The following is a 17,777-nucleotide window of genomic DNA, read 5'->3' on the forward strand; positions in this document are numbered from 1 at the left end:
TGGAATAAACAGATTTACGGAGCCATCTGTACTTCTGTAGACATTTCCAATATTAGGATTTCATATTTTGGTAATGTTGCTGCTATTAGATCTCATATGTATAATTTCGTTTGTTGCATCTAAAAATTTAAAATATAATTTAAATAATTTTATTCCAGAAAAATTCAATGGAGATGGATTGATTGGTTGGATGATTTTTAAGTTTATTCTGTTCAATCGAAAAAAAGTTAACCATATTATTAGTGGGCAGTTTAAGGGTGCACTTATGCGCTTTTAAAGTAAACATGTTAACGTGTTTATTTTAAATGGACAGTTCATCTTTCCTATTATTTAAAATGGACAGTTTATCTTTTTTATTATTTAAAATCGTTTATCTTTTCTATTATTTGAAAGGTAAAAACTCAGGTGAAGTCGACTTCACATAAAGTTGATACTTGAGAGCCGTTAGATGAAAATTTAGTCAAATACTCAAATCAGTCAAATCATTTAACTACTCTTAAGTATCAACTTCACATGAAGTCGACTGCACCTGAGTTTCCACCTATTTGAAAAGATTCATTTTATATTAAATAAAATAATTATTTTTTAGGCTCGTTCTTATATAAATAAAAATTTTTCTTAGTTTTATATCTGTAATATTTTATACCAATTAGTTTCAAAATTTAATTAGTTTTTGAATAAATTAATAAAAAATAATACAAATAATTGTTTAAATATAATTGTATTTTAATTTTTCATTCTATTACGTACACGTTGAGGATAATTTGAAATAAAAGATAATGGACTTGTTGTAACTGTCATCTATTTTGTGCTTTGACTGCGTCATCATTTGAGAATCATGGCGCCTTCATGGAGACCGGGTTCTTCTACAGAATCAGTTTTACGTTTGGAGTTAGCCAACCAGCAGCGGCACAGACAGCGTCTTCCTTCCTTTTCTATGTCAGCAATTTTTCGGATTTTGAAGGTCCATTTATAGTAGAGGTGGAATGTGGTGGGTTCAAGAGCGTCAAAATCTGTGGCCAGATAGAACAATAGTGGAAGCACCTGCTAGCAAATAAAACAGTGAAAATGCTTGAAGACATCACATCAACAATAACAGAATAACGGAGGAATTCGATCAAATTTTTTTGAGTACTTTTCTGATGTAAAAATAGTCCTGTGTTAAACTAGCGAATTAGTTTATTTTATTAGTATTGATTTATTTGTTTGTTCAACCCATGACAAAAAAAAATATATAATAACAATAATAAATAAATTTAATTTACCTCATTACTTTTAATAGTTAATCATTTTTTTTTATTTCATTGATTCTAGCCAAGTTACCAAAATCTTTACTTATATGGGACTTTTTTTGTTTTAACTTTAATTATTGATGTTAAATCTAACGGTTTGCACTTACTCTATAATAACATTCGAAAGTTTCTCTAACAAAACTGTTTTTATTTCTCTTCTAATATTTATTTTATTTTCCAACAAGATAGCACACTGAAGACTGCATTTGAATACTGTTTTCCCTTTTTCGAACAAAACTACACACAAAATAGACCCAAAATTTGTTTAGCTTTAAAGAGTAAAAGCCAAAAGAAACACCATTTGTCTCAAACAATTTTTTTTTGTATTTTCTAAAAATTAAAAAAATACCAATTGAATTGTCACTCTTTTGTATTTTTATTTTTTGGACAATTTTTAAATATTTTTCTTTAATTTTATTTCATAATATTTTCTAACCTAATAAATTAAATTAATTAATTCATCAAAATTTGTCATGCCAATAAATTACTGAATGCAACATATAAAATTTATACTCCCTACCATTATATAAATAAACGAGTCAACTAATGTTTTTTTTTTGGACGAGAGTGAACTAATGGTTAAAGGCTTAAAGCAACTCAAACTAAGAGAAGATTTGTTGTGTAAAATTAAGTGAAAATGAAGGATAATTACTTTGCAGGTGTATACATGGCCAGGTTGCTGAGGCCCAACTTGAGAGAGTGAACGATCACTATTCATTAAATAATTATAACTAATTAAGCCAAAAAAAAATAATAATTATAACTAATTTTCACCAAAAAAGTTACAGTTTTGGCCAAAATATAGTGCTAGAAAGTAAAAACAACTAATAAACAATCGATTTGTAAATCACATAAATTTATATTATAATTAAATTCAAATTCCATCAATTTTTATGAATTTGGTTGGATTGAAATAATTTAGTGTGTTAAAAATATAAAAATTATTTTAAAAAATAAAATGATTTAGAGAAGAGATGTGGTAGTGGACTAGTGGTTCTGCAAGCCAACGGCAGAAAAGAAAAATTGAGCAATAAATGAAAAATAAAAATGTAAAGCAAATAATTATATTAATTTGATTTAAAACAAAATAATTTATTTTTAATTTAATTCATTCCATATCAAATCAAATTAACTCCTACATATTTTGTTTCAAACACACCCAAAATTCTATAAAAGCAAAATATCCAATTACTTTATGATAATATACAACCATTAATTTAATCGGTCTCTATTTTATTTTATTTAAGCTTATGAATCAAATAGATGGAATTAACTATTTAATCAAATATTGCTGTAATTGAATAAAAGAATTCATTCTCCCCTAATCAAGTGTCGAGAATTCAATCCTCACCTTAGTTACAGAAAAAATTTAAAATTTTAGATCGCTATCCCACTATTGAAAGTGTTTATAAACCAGGGAAAGATTAGTTTATATCCATTGAGTGAAAAAAATTTTTTTTATCATAATTAAACTATTATTAGTTAGAGCTAACATCTTTTTATTACTTTTAATTGTGGTGTTCATACAAACAGAATATCATTAGAAAATCCACTTTTTCTATAGATTTATTAGTTTAGCTAATGCAATCATACAAAGAATGAAATGAAATTACATAGACATATCAAATTACAACACTTGCTATATGATTCAGAGGAGAGACTCAAGCTTGGCTTATTTAACAATCATATCAAAAAATTTATCTCATCAAGTTCTTATGAACAAAGTTTCAACTATGATGATCATGAGCTATCTATATCTATACCTAACAAGGCTCATTGCCAGCACAAATTGCAACTGAACTATCAAATGCTTCTTGTTCTGTGATATTATTATTATTATGACAAGTTGAATATAGTTGGATTAATTGGCCCCTTAAGCTGCACTCCTCAACCTGTGACTTATATGTCTTTGACAATAAATCTCCACATTCTCCAATTACAGCTCTTTCTCCACTAACAACTCTAGCTAATTCTGAGATACAGACATCGGTTTGTTCTGCTTTTGGCATGAATCTTTGGATATTGAGAACAATTGTTTCCATCATCTTTGATGCTGAATTCAGGCTCTCCCCAACCTCCTTTACATCAACCTGTTTGGTAGAATACATTTTTCTTTAAACACAATAGAATAAACAAATAAAGCTTCATTTTGGTCATTTACTTTATAAGCATAGTTTATTTTAGTCCTTGACATTTCAGGATTTGCATTAGCATTTTTGGTTCTTATTTCAATCATTTTAGTTCCGCCATCACGGATCTCCTAAAATATTAAGACCATTAAGCTTGCCAAATGTGCTTTTCAAACTGCCATGTCATAAGGAATATGTTGAATCCGAAACATGCCATGCCACATGTCATTTAACATGACAACCCAGTCGATTTGAACCGACCAAGTGCAGTTTCAGAACCAAAACACTGATTTTTGAAATGTGAGTATTAAAATGAATCATGCTTACGAAGTCTTGACCAGAAAATTAGTAGATATGATAATAGGATTAAAGATCATACCCTAACATTCCCACCAAGTGGAAGTTGTACTGTGGCATTCAACAAAGCTTGAATTGCTTCAGAAATAGAGAGTGAATATTCTTCTTCCAAAGCAGACCACTCATCCAGATAGGGAATCTGCATTTATAAAATAAAACAGGCAAATTATTGATACAGACATTGCTTTGTGGACAACTTCAATGAAAAATAAGCATTCAAAATTATTAGTAGCCTTACTTGCGCATCAAGAATTGTTGAGAGAGTCTTTGATCTCCGCAAAAGCTCCAGTTCTACGCGTTTCCGGTTTACAGAATCCCGCATTTCTGATATTTTCATCGCCTGAGAATATAGTACTCTCTGCAAGGATTAATAAAACAACAAAAAGAACCAGAAGTGATTAAGTTGTACTGGATTGTCCAAAATTGTAACCTAAACAAAAAACAACCAAGAGAGCTCTCAATAGTTTAAGTTGTACTGGATTAATAAGACAACAAAAAGAACCAAAAGTGATTAAGTTGTACTTGATTGTCCAAAATTGTAACCTAAATAAAAAACAAAAAAGAGAGCTCTCAATAGTTTAGTAAAATAACAAACATTCAACAAAGGTAACATGTCACTTATCTGACAACCATATCGAACTTTTTCAGAGTATAATTTGAAATAAGCTAAATTACAATGTCAAATGAATGAAGTCAGAGTCAGTTTACCCTCAAAATTATACATCATTTGATCTAGAACTGTTATACACCGTGGACCAATCAAGTTTTATTTTACACTGGTGTGAGTTGTGATCAAGTTATATCTTCTTCCAAAGATTGTATTTATCAGAAGGTGCAAGGTTCTATCTATATATAAATTACAAAGATAAAATTACCAAGCTAGATGATTATGCATTTTCTTGCACTATATATAACCTTACCTCACTTTCTCTTTGCTGCACTTTCATGGCAGACACTGCTTTGGCATTGGCATATCTCCATTGCAGATAACGATTATACATCAGTCTCAAGGAATGCACATCTTCCTGATTACTAGACCCTTTCTTCCCTTTCCTTGTTTCTGCCACCGGTTTCGCGCTAGGGGGTACCGGAGGCAAACTCAGTCCTCCTGCCTTAACATGATTCAATTGATTTCCATACAGCTTGGACAGTGAAGGAGTTTGCTTCTCGCAACTAGACGGCCAAGTAATCGACCGATGGAAAGGCGAAGCATGTACTTTCGACTCGACATTACTACCACTATTGCTACTAATGCTACTACTCAAGACACTTCTACTGCCAATTTTTTCAGCCACTGACCTATTGGACACAGAAGGCAACATATCTACCTCAGAACACAACTCAGGAAGTGACTGAGTGCTGCAACTCACACCCGAATCGCTACGACAATCATCATCGGAGCACACCGAAGAAGCATCCCCGGACACCGAGTTGGTTTCCATCCTAGGCCAACCAGAACCGGCATTGCCCTTTAGTGACATTCCACTGGCCTGAAGCAGTTTCGCAGCGGCCGAGGTGTTACCCCTGTGCTGCGGCGTGAGCCTATACCTTGAAGGCACAACAACTGTGGGGGTATCAGGCCTAGAAGGGGTGGCACCGAAACCACCATTCCCAATTCCAACTCCAATTCTTCCAGAACATGACCTTGAAGGGTCTCTTCCCACTCCATTATTGTTATTCTCCTTGAAAAGCTTCACAGCCCTTTGTTTCCTCTGAGTAGTAGTAGTGTTCCCCAAATTCCCTTTACACTGAGAAGTTGAATTACACCCAATTGGGAACGGGGTTCCTGCATCTGAATTCTCAACAGGCCTGTGATTCTCATCAGCGGAATTCGAGGAATCAACTTCCGGTTGCTGGTGGTGGTGCCGCCGCCTCGGCGCGGTTGAAGAAACCGCCGGAGACATGAACCTAGAGCTAACCTCCCGGACCCTAGGCCGGCGGTGGTTAGAAGGGGTCGGCGGCGGTGGAGGAGGAGGAGGGGCAGATGCATCTGGAACGACAGTAGAAGCTTTGATTGTTGCGGAATCCATTGCAGAATTTGGGGCTCTACAAAACTACGTGGTTCTTGTGCTTAGATCAAGCAGAAACCCTAGAATGGGTGGTGTTCGGATTGGGGTAAATGGAAACAATAAAGATAGAGACTTCGAGGAAGAAGGAAGCCTGAGTGGATCGAAAGCAGAGGTTTTGAGTGAAAGAGAAAGCGAAAGACGATGATTATTGAAGTAGCCGTTGGTAAGGAGGGTTTACGTTGCAACGGTTCTGATTTGGGGATTTTTATATTCAAAAAAATTAAAAAAAAATGTATTAGTTTTTAATTTTAACACTTGTTTCTCGTTAACTGCATTTATTTATGTTGCTCAGAGGAGCCTTCTCCATTGCTTTGGATCCCTTAAACCAATATCCACCTTATTTGCTTCATTTATTTATTTTTTTAGTTTAATTTTGTTGCCGTAAAATATAAAGAGTTTTATGTAATTATCTAATTAAATTTACATATTTAGATTTTTTAAGTAATATTTTAAAATTACCAACGGGTTATAGCTCAAATGGCATAGTCTTCCCATATTTAATTAAGAGGTTGCGGGTTCGAGTCTTTTATCTTTGGTAAAAAAAATAATATTTTAAAATTTAATTATTTTTATTGATATAATATCTAGAGTTTAATTTTGATGCACTGACAATGTAAAGTGTTTTATTCAGTTGTGCAATTCATGCGGTTAATGTAAAAGATAATTATTTTTAGTGATGTGACATTACGTAATTAAATGCAGGTGTAAAACTACTCTATATTAATAGTGCATTAAAATTAAATTCTAATATCTGTCTAAAACTCTTTTGTACCAAAAATTATTAATTCAATTCAAACAAAACAAATTTTTCTAAATTTTGAAAATTGAAAGAGTAGTAGTTTACATTTTTTTGGGGAAAATCCATCTTTTATATTACATATTTATTTTATATGATCAACCTAAATAAACAAATAAATAGATATATGGATATTGCATTTTCTATATTCTTATTATATATCAATTTAATATCTCAATTTGTTACTTATTTTAAAATATATTTTAATTGTTTACATAATTATCAACTATTTATAATTTTCATTTTAAATCTATGCATAATCTCTTTGTTAAGAAATATAAACAATACTTGTTCGAATAAAATTATTATTATTAGTCTTCAATAAAGGCTAAAGCATAATTATTTTTCGGATAGAAAATCAATAATATGCAATTTGATAAGTACAAAGTTACTTCTAATTTGTCATAGTATAGTAGAATACAATAATATTTCTCTAATATGCATTTTTATATTTTAAATCAAACATAAATTTATTTCCTTACTGTGTTTTTATTTTAAAATGTCATCCTTTCCCATGGATATGCTCTTCCACACGTTTAGATACCAATATAACTTTTAATATTAAACAGTCCCGTTGTACTTTAAAGCACCAAATTCTAAATGCCGATTATAGAATTAATCATGAAGATAAGATACTGCATCCACTAACATGCAAATGTGCCAACTACTAGACCAATCTTCAATTTTCCTCTATACATATCGCTATTCATGCTTGGCATATAGTAACCTCATTGTGACAAATGAATTTGAATTATCTTTAACTATGAACTAGGATTATCAAACTCCTGAGAACTATATCAAATCAAAGTGATAAACCGGTAGAAACAGGAATAATCAATACATTTAAGAATACACGTGTGGTTAGATCCAGATTATAAACCTCCAACTTCATGGCAGAGGCATATATATATGTATGTATACTCATCAAACTTGCATGAAATAAATGCTGCAGAGATGATGGTCTTCCATCCCAATGAAACTTTGCCATGAGATTCTCAATGGTATATATCCGAATGCCATTTTGACTCTCTTTGTATTGTTGCCAATTTCCTACAAGCTGTCTATAAACTGCATCACTGAATTTTATGTACAGAAAAGGCTTCAAAAGTGTGCTATGTTGTTGGAATGAATCATGATGAATAAGGATTGTGACGGTTAAGTCCCGGTCGTCCCGGTCTTTCCGGTCTTGTTGAAGTCAACGGCTCATCTGTTCAGAACACGAACAACAAATCACGGTAATGTAACATCCAAACAGAATTAATCAATCAAAGCAACTTATTGGAAAAAAGTTTTCGTATAATATGCCTAAGATCATGAATGAAGAATGATACTAGAAACACAACAAATAATATTACAATGAGCCAATAAGAAGCTATATGTATTTTCTAAATCAAAGAAGCTGCAGGTTCAAAAAGCCTGAAGAGAAGAAGGCTTATACCAGTAAAGATTGTAGATATCCAATCCTACATCATGGTTGAAAGATGCCATATAAAATTCTCTTTTTAAAAAAGCAAATATTCAGGACCAATTAAGATTATTGGAATACAAGTTGGTTGGACACCTTACAAACCGGTTGTTTCCTTGGATGGTCAAATCAGACCAGACATCAATACTTGATGCCTACCTACTTTATCAATTCTTTGGCAATGCTAAATAAAAAACTCAAACTTACCTTCATCATCTTCATCTCCACTTTGACTTGTAAAGAATGGGGTCAGAAAGTTTTTATCTATTGCAGTAAATGATCCAGCACTGCAAGAAAGATGCAAAGAGAAATTAGTGGTTGCAACGTCAATGAGTCTATATGCAGTTTCACAGCTCAGATGATACCTCTTATGGAATTCTTTTAGCTTCATCTTGAATCTGCTTCCTGATGATGATTCTTCATCATAAGAAGGAGCAACATAACCATTGTTTTCCTCATAATTGTTCTTGTAAGAGAAAGGGTAGAAAATTAGTTGATAGAGAAAGAAATATATGAAATATTCATTAGCATATTGTGTTTTGTAAATCAAAACTGTTTCGCTAAAACTCTTAAGAAAAACTCATGACTGAAGATGGATTCACATAATTCAAAATCAAAACAGTCTCTAGATATGTTGTTGAAATGTTTATTCCAGCCACTTGTTAAGCAGGATAGTTACATAAAAAATTTGAGACATGTTTGGCACATAGAATTCTGTTTCAGTGAGGGGATTGTCAGGCTCTACTTCATAGGCTTGATAAAGTTAATTTTAGATGCAACTGAAAAACAGAACCGAAAGCTCAGTTGCATGTGTCAGCTTCTTTTTGCATCAAATAGCCTAAGTCTTAAATCATTTGTTGCAAAACTTACTGTGATGGTGCCCACTGTGGCCAAAGGGCTATCACCATGACTGTCACCAACCACTTCTAGAGCTTCCAGCATGGTACCGGTTGATCCCCCAATCAATAATACCTGATACAAACAAAATAAGTTACACATTTAAATTACTGTTAGTTATGGTGGAAAAAGAAAGACAAATAAGAAAAGAAAAAAGTGCGGAAAATGGATGGCCACTTGCTAATAGACTAAACAGGAGAAATAAATAATAAGATGAAACTTAGTTCTTTTGGTGTTTACCTTAAGTTTTCTAGTTAGAAAATTGGCACTTCTATATTCTCTTACAACTATAACTTCTATATTCTTCTACATTCTTTTACAACTTTCATGACTTCTATATTCTTTTACAGTTCTGCCAATCTATCTTACAAGAGATTCTTAAATGGCACTCTATCAAATTGAATCAGTAGATAAACAGATCAGTGTTTGCTTAAAATTGGATTCCGTTATTTCAGCACTCTTGATTTTCTCCCAAACAGCTCAAGGATGAGATAATTAAACAATCTCAATAACATTTTAAAATCTTAATAGGGGCAAGATACAAAATAAGATTGTAATATCTTTTTTAAAAAAAGAGGGGGGAAAAAGTTTAACTAGGAAATTATGTGTCTTGATGGGTTAATAAAAAAACCCCTCCAAAAATGTAAAACTCCTGAAAAAGGGTAAACCTCATAAACATCGTCTCTTTCCTTCTTCCTTCTAATTCAAAGTTGTGAACAGAAGAAAGGAAGAATATGAGCATGCCTACCGTCAAAACAACTATTGCTGTTGTTGCAGTAAAGATGGTCTGACCGTGTCCCTCTGGAAGATCATGAACTGATTGCAATGCAAGGGCAAAGGCCATTGCTCCTCGAAGTCCTGAAATGTTCATAAAGAACAAAACATAAGCATGGTAGCAAAGAATAAGCCAAAGCCAAGAAGTAATGTGTTTTATCAACAAATGATAATTTTCCAAAGCAAAACCCAATTGTTATGTGAGGCTTAATTTCTTACCACTATACCAAAGTGCTTTTTGGTGTTTTGGAGGTATCTTTCGATGAGAAGGTCTGACCAAGTTGACCAGATAAGCACAAGAGAAGACATTTGCCGCCCTGCGCAAAGTGAAGAAATTTTACGACTTAAAAGAGGAAAGTGAAAGGAAAAACCTGAAAGTGCATGCATCTGTTTATATCATAGCCTGAAAGAACATATGCCACCATATTCAAATACTTTAAATGATAGCAATCAGCAAATACCTTGCAATTCCAATGAATATCTGAAGTGGTCATCATAAGAGTTAAGGAAAGAGTACCACGAACAACAGACAATTCTAATAAAAATCACACCAGTTCAAATTTATGGGCCAAATAAAGGATACAATGGAGAAGAATATAAATCCAACATGTGACCAGCTATGTTGCTCCATAGCAATATCAAAGCCCATGTATATAAATCTGTAGACATAACAAAAAAGGTATTCATGCATTATTTAGAGAAAATGTTTAAATACAAGACAGCAACTGCTGTAAATGAAATTCTCCTTACACAAAGGTCTCTGCTAGTGAAGATATCAACTCGAAAAAAGCAGAGACAAATCTTTGAGAACTTTGTGACAAATTTGGATATGAATAGTGCTTCATGACCTAAGAGAAAACAAAAATGTAGTCATAACAATATTTCAACACATGACAAAAAGGAGAAATATGAAAATTACTTACTATTCCTGTAAACAGTATTGATACGATACCGGACAAACCAAGGCCTTCTGCAAGCATGTATCTGAAACAGATAACAGTTTACACTGATTTGCACTGAGAATCGAAAATTTACAACAATTCCATGAAAATATTTATGAAGACATAGTCCAGGGAGGTTACTTACGAGAAATATGGAAATAGAACAAAAAGACAACTCTCCAAGTTCTGAAGGCTGTATAGAATGGAAAATTTCCTTATCAGCATTCTCCAGGCATGATGTAAATAGTCGTATTATCAAAGAAAAGTATACTCTAAATTATATATACTCACTTGTCAATATCCAATCCTGCATACTTAAAAAGGTACTCATGGTTAAGGTTCACAATAAAGTTTGAACATTTTTAAAAAAAATTAAACCCCTTATTATTTATACTACGAATACACAGGGCAAGAATGAACTTAAAAAGGATATTAAAGCAGATATGAATCCCACTCCAACACCTGCAATTCACCAAAAAGTAAAAAATCAAACCAGGAATATCGGAAAGTAGTAAGGTCACTTGCTCTCCTTGACTTGCGGCAACATGAATTTGGTGAAGACACAATAGGCAAGTCAAAATCTACAAATCTTATGATGACATAACAAATGATGAATAGCAAAGGTTCTGTCCAAAAAACCTTCAAAACTGAACTGATTTAACAAGCTTAATGCCTGAACAAAATATTGGATAGATGACTAACCTGCAGACATTGAACCAACAAAAGTCTCCAAAAATCTAACAACCACCATTAATAAATTCTGTCCAGATGGATGAGTCTTAACCAATGACATCGTCCTGCAAAGGAAGTGCTTGAGTTATAAGTTAACTTCCATGATACTTCGGCTATTTTGGATAAGCATGATGATATGATCTATTTCAGAAATTAAGGTACCTGTACAAAGAAATTGCCATCTGCCAATAGTACGGAAGTCGGACAAGAGGAATAACAAATATAAAAAGGAAAGAAGGAATAGATCAGCCAGTATGCACCATTTATCTTTAAACCAGATATGCAAAGAGAAGAAGCAACGGAAACTTACTGCATCATTCAAAACAGATTCTCCAAAAACCAAAGCATATAGATTGACATCTGTGCCAAGCTCCTGCAAATGACAGCAAGCAAATCAAACACAATGATTTAGGAATGAAGTTTATCAGATGGCATGTTACACTTACTATTTTACATATAATACTCAGACCTACCATGAGTGAATGACAATAAAGGACAAAATAGTTTGGAGAGATAGTCAAACCCTAAACCTTCAATCTGATTCATAATTTGCCCATTTGGTCATTGTCATTCATGATTAGCTTAGTTGAAAACATAACATATCAGGGTTTTTAAAACTTGGATTTCTCAATTGAAGCTTCATATTTCTTTTTCATGATATATTAATTAGTAACAAGATAAAACTATGCTCTGCACTGATATCTTCTTCACCATCACGACAAATGCCATTATCATTAAGTAAAAAATGTAGCAGCTGAAAGTTGAGCAAGCAGGAGTAGAAAAAAGCCATGAGTCCTAAACACTGACCCTCAATGGCCTTTTGTATCGGTCATGCAAATTGGAAATGGAATAATTAACAAAAAAAAGCAGAAAAATTCAAAGCAATAGATCACCTGAAATATTGATAAAACAGTAACGGGATCAGTTGCCGATATAAGAGCCCCAAACATGAGGCACTCGACAAAAGGCAATCTATACATGAGGAAGACCAGCCCACCAAGATAACTGCACCCAGGCAGAGAAGAAAACATGATTACATAAACATTGAAAAAATCTTAAAAATCCAAATAAACCAGTCAAAATTCTAGCTATGAGGAGAAAGATGAAAAACTCACACTAAAACACCGGTCACTATTGAGGCTATAAATGTGCCAAATATTGCAAAAGTCACAATTGCTCCAAAATTAGAGAAAAAAGGTTTCTGCAAAATCCCACATTACCACCATCACCAAATCAGAAATATTCTCCAAACAACAAACTAGAACTCATTTAACACATTTAACAAACTATGAACTATAAAGGTTCTTACAGGTGCAAGACTGAAGCCAGACTGAGTAAAGTAAAGAGTCAAGGAAACATAGTATAGAGTATCAAAATCTAAATTAAATTGAATTAAACAGAATAATAATAATAATAATAACAATGGAAAGAAAAGATTGTGATCAATGATGACAAGGATATAATATGATAGGAGGTAACAAGAAGAGGAAGAAAAACTCTTCGTGAAAATTGAACCACGCCCTGCACAACAATGAAAAGCCCCAAATTTGAGAGTCTCAGTGAAATAAAACTAAGAGGAGAAAAAAGAGAAAGTGACTGAAGAAGAAGAAGAACCTGATACTATTTTCGGTGTCAGAGATGTTAGCGAGAACACCAACGATTAAGCCAATGAGAAGAGAGGCACTGGCTTCGGGTATGACGTAAATCTTCTTGCGGCGGAGGACGTGGCCGAGGACGAAGGAGAGGACGAGCATCATGATCTGAAGCAGGATTCCGACGCCGGCGGCCTGCTGTTCCTTGCCGGGGGTTTTGCTGCCGTGAGCGTCGGCCGGAGATATATCGTCCTCCATCCCCATTACAAGTTCCTCCAATCGATTCGATTCCGATTCGATTGGGAATGAACGGATTCTGTGCGAGTGGCTTTGTTCCTTTTTGGTTGTGTGTTGTTGTTTGGTGTGATCAGTGATGGCGGTGCTGATTCTTCGCAATAATCGGTTCGGTTGTTGTGATTTTCAAACGAATTCTTTGATTTCTTCTTTCTCTTTTATTTCTCTTTCTCCTCTCTTCTTCTCCACTCTCTCCTCACGCCTTGGACTATGCTTAAACACTAATGCATTATTTTATTTTATTCAATTTTTAAAATCACCACATGAGCAAACACAAGAATTTAATTTAGATGTACGCTATAAGGTGGAGCAGTCGATTTAAGTGAAGTTGATATCTGATAACTCTTAGATGATTTAATTGATTTGACTAAATTTTCATTCAATGATTCTTAAATATTAACTTTATGTGAAGTCGCAAAATAATAAGAAGATATAAATATTAATATTGTTACGATAAGAACAACAATGAATGATCATGGGTGGCTAACATTTTTCATACTGAAGTTCATTATTACCAAAGCCTTTGTATTTAATAACAGTGGAATAAGGTGACTTCTTTACTTGTATAAATAGAGGCTAAACCTCAGTAGGTAATACGACACAAGCAAGTAATAATAAAATCACTTCTCTCTTTATGTTGCAATCAAATACTCTTCTCTTTATATTTCTACTACAATTCTTTCTCTTCTTTTATTTTATTAGTATTCTAAATTCTCTTTTCTATTACTCTTTACATATAATATTAATCATCTTTATTATATTGAGATAGTAACAATAAACATATGCAATTCTCTCTCTCTTTATTTTTAATACTTCTTTCTATCTTTGTATATATATACACATTACAACATATAATATTATTATATATATATAACAATTATTGAGCTAATTATATTAATAATAGAGTCTTCTATTTATACATCATCTTTTATCTTTTATTTCACAACACGTTATCAGCACGAGACTCTGATCAAATTTTTAGGAAGACTCAGGTAACAAATTTTCATTATGTCGAAGCTCTCTCATCTTGAATTCAATGCTCTTGATATATCTGGAAACAATTATTTATTATGGATACTAGATGCTGAAATCCATCTTGATTCAATGGATCTTAGAGATACCATTAAGGTTGAAAATAATGCATCCCAGAAGGATAAAGCTAAAACCATGATTTTTCTCCGTCGTCATCTTGACGAAGGATTGAAAAATGAATATCTTACATTAAAAGATCCTGCAGATCTTTGGAAAGACCTTGAAGAAAGGTATAATCATCAGAAAACAGTGATACTTCCTCAGGCCCGATATGAATGGACGCATTTGCGTTTACAAGATTTTAAATCTATAAATGAATATAATTCTGCAATGTTTCGAATCACCTCACGAATGAAATTGTGTGAGAAAAAAATAACTGATCATGATATGTTGGAGAAAACTTACTCATTTTATTATTATTTGTTTTTGAAGAATGGCAAGGATATGTAATGAAGATGTATGCCTTACGGATAGTGCAAGTTCGCACACTATTCTCAAAAGTGATATATATTTTACCCATCTTGTTCCAAAAGAGGAATATGTTAACACTATTATTGGCTCAGGCAATGTGATAGAAGGCTCCGGAAGAGCTATAATTTTGTTTCCTGGAGGAACAAAATTTATAATAAATAATACACTATTATCTACCAAGTCTCTGAGGAACTTGTTGAGTTTCAAAGATATTCGCCGAAATGGATATCATGTTGAGATGATGAATGAAGGAAATCATGAGTATTTATATATCACAACTCATGATTTAAATAAGAAAGTTATATTAGAAAAATTACCCTCACTTTCATCTGGGTTGTATTATACCAAGATTAGTGCAATTGAATCACATGCCACTGTAAGCCAGAAGTTTATTAGCCCAAATGAATTCATAACTTGGCACGACCGATTGGGTCATCCGGGAACAACCATGATGAGAAGAATTATTGAAAATTCTCATGGACATTCACTAAAGAATCAATGTTTCGGATCACCTCACGAATGAAATTGTGTGGGGAAAAAATAACTGATCATGATATGTTGGAGAAAACTTTCTCAACCTTCCATGCCTCGAATGTGCTCCTGCAGCAGCAGTATCGAGAGAAAGGGTTTAAGAAATATTCCGAGTTAATTTCTTGCCTTGTTGTTGCTGAACGCAACAATGAGTTGTTATTAAAAAATCATGAAGCGCGCCCAGCTGGCGCCGCCCCATTTCCTGAAGTAAATGCGGCAAATCGTTACCCCAGAAGAGGTAAATGGCAAGCTTTTAATAACAAGAAAATTTATGGAAGGAAAAAGAATTGTGTTCAAAAGAGAGGATCTCACCAGAAGTGGGACAAAGAAAGGAATATCGGGCAGAATAAATCAACCGAGGAGAAGTGTTTCCGCTGTGGTGGAAAGGGCCATTGGTCACGTACCTGTCGTACCCCAAGGCACCTAGTCGATCTTTACCAGGCATCTTTGAAAAAGAACGACAAAGGAAAGGAAACAAATTTTGTTTCAAATGATGCTGAGAACTCCACCACTCATTATGATGTATCTGATTTCTTTTAGGACCCTGAAGGAAATATTGGTCATTTGATCAATGATGGAATAGTTTAATATGTGGGATTGTGAAGTATATATGTAAATAAATAATGTAAAGAACTTATTGTTAAGTTTTATTTTCTATGTATTTAAGTTTCAAATGTGATGTACATAAACAATGAAATATTAAGTTATACTCAGTCAAATTGCAAAGATCTTTATATGGTCTAAAGCAATCTGGACGAATGTGGTATAATCGTCTTACTGAGTATCTGGCCAAAAACGGATTCAAGAATGATGATATCTGTCCATGTGTTTTTATAAAGAAATCTGCACCTGGATTCGTTATAATTGCTGTGTACGTTGATGATTTAAATATCATGGGGACTCCTGAAGAGATTCCAACAATTATAAAAACTCTAAAAGAAGAGTTTGAGATGAAAGATCTTGGAAAGACTAAGTTTTGTCTCGACCTGCAGATCGAGCATATAAAAGGTGGGATCTTTATTCATCAAACAACATACACAGAAAAGATCTTGAAAAGATTTTATATGGATAAGTCACATCCATTAAGTATTCCAATGATCGTAAGATCTTTGAATGTGAAAAAGGATCCATTCCGTCCTAAAGAAGAAAATGAAGATATCCTTGGTCCTGAAGTACCATATCTTAGTGCCATTGGAGCGCTAATGTATCTTGCTAATAATACGCGACCTGACATATCATTCGCGGTGAATTTACTAGCAAGGTATAGTTCCTCTCCAACCAGAAGACATTGGAGTGGAATCAAACAAATTTTTCGATATCTTCATGGAACGGTTGATATAGGATTATTTTATCCCTATGGATCCAAGTCACAACTAGTTGGCTATGCAGATGCTGGATACTTGTCTGATCCACATAAAGGGAGATCTCAAACAGGATATCTGTTTACATATGGTGGAACAGCTATATCATGGAGGTCCACGAAACAGACGATAGCAGCAACCTCCTCTAATCATGCTGAAATATTGGCGATTCATGAAGCTAGTCGCGAGTGTTTTTGGCTGAGAAGTCTAATTCAATATATTCTGTCATCATGTGGACTAATTGATCATAAGATAGCTCCAACTGTCCTGTTTGAAGATAATACAGCATACATTGATCAACTTAAGGGTGGGTACATCAAGGGTGATAGAACAAAGCATATTTCTCCCAAATTCTTCTTCACTCATGATCTTCAAAATCAAGGGACAATTGATGTTCAACAAATCCGCTCAAGTGACAATCTAGCAGATTTATTTACAAAGTCACTCCCAAAATCCTCCTTTGAAAGATTAGTACATGAGATTGGGATGCGCCGATTTCGAGACATTAAATGATGTCGGCAAGAGGGGGAGACTGTACTCTTTTTCCCTTGGTCAGGTTTTTTCCCATTGGGTTTTTCTTGACAAGGTTTTTAATGAGGCAGTCCCCATCACAAAGGATATTGTACTCTTTTTCTTTCACTAAAGTTTTTCCCATTGGGTTTTCTTTAGTAAGGTTTTAACGAGGCATAATTCTAAATGGTCATTCAAGGGGGAGTGTTACGATAAGAACAACAATGAATGACCATGGGTGGCTAACATTTTCCATACTGAAGTTCATTATTACCAAAGCCTTTGTATTTAATAACAGTGGAATAAGGTGGCCTCTTTACTTGTATAAATAGAGGCTAAACCTCAGTAGGTGATACCACACAAGCAAGTAATAATAAAATCACTTCTCTCTTTATGTTGCAATCAAATACTCTTCTCTTTATATTTCTACTACAATTCTTTCTCTTCTTTTATTTTATTAGTATTCTAAATTCTCTTTTCTATTACTCTTTACATATAATATTAATAGCAATATTAATCATCTTTATTATATTG

At 33.4% G+C, this 17,777-nt stretch overlaps 2 protein-coding genes across 2 annotated transcripts; both read right to left on the reverse strand.

Annotated features, from left to right (window-relative positions):
* LOC107638768 (protein ENDOSPERM DEFECTIVE 1-like) lies at positions 2,830-6,066 on the reverse strand. Its single transcript, XM_016342156.2, has 4 exons — positions 4,699-6,066; positions 4,017-4,136; positions 3,801-3,917; positions 2,830-3,382 (listed from the first exon to the last, which is right to left on the reverse strand). Exons 1-4 carry the CDS (start codon positions 5,806-5,808, stop codon positions 3,056-3,058), a joined length of 1,674 nt encoding a protein of 557 aa, XP_016197642.1. The 5' UTR covers positions 5,809-6,066; the 3' UTR covers positions 2,830-3,055.
* Positions 7,294-13,565, reverse strand: LOC107638769 (sodium/hydrogen exchanger 6). The gene is made up of 21 exons (XM_016342157.2): positions 13,067-13,565; positions 12,914-12,973; positions 12,762-12,786; positions 12,568-12,653; positions 12,346-12,457; positions 11,763-11,825; positions 11,615-11,634; positions 11,423-11,517; positions 11,154-11,182; positions 11,012-11,043; positions 10,866-10,913; positions 10,703-10,763; positions 10,530-10,627; positions 10,363-10,438; positions 10,241-10,260; positions 9,999-10,096; positions 9,754-9,863; positions 8,979-9,080; positions 8,474-8,574; positions 8,316-8,395; positions 7,294-7,850 (listed from the first exon to the last, which is right to left on the reverse strand). Exons 1-21 carry the CDS (start codon positions 13,306-13,308, stop codon positions 7,774-7,776), a joined length of 1,635 nt encoding a protein of 544 aa, XP_016197643.1. The 5' UTR covers positions 13,309-13,565; the 3' UTR covers positions 7,294-7,773.

This window comes from Arachis ipaensis, chromosome B04 (assembly GCF_000816755.2).
Source record: "Arachis ipaensis cultivar K30076 chromosome B04, Araip1.1, whole genome shotgun sequence".
NCBI classification, from domain to species: Eukaryota; Viridiplantae; Streptophyta; class Magnoliopsida; order Fabales; family Fabaceae; genus Arachis; species Arachis ipaensis.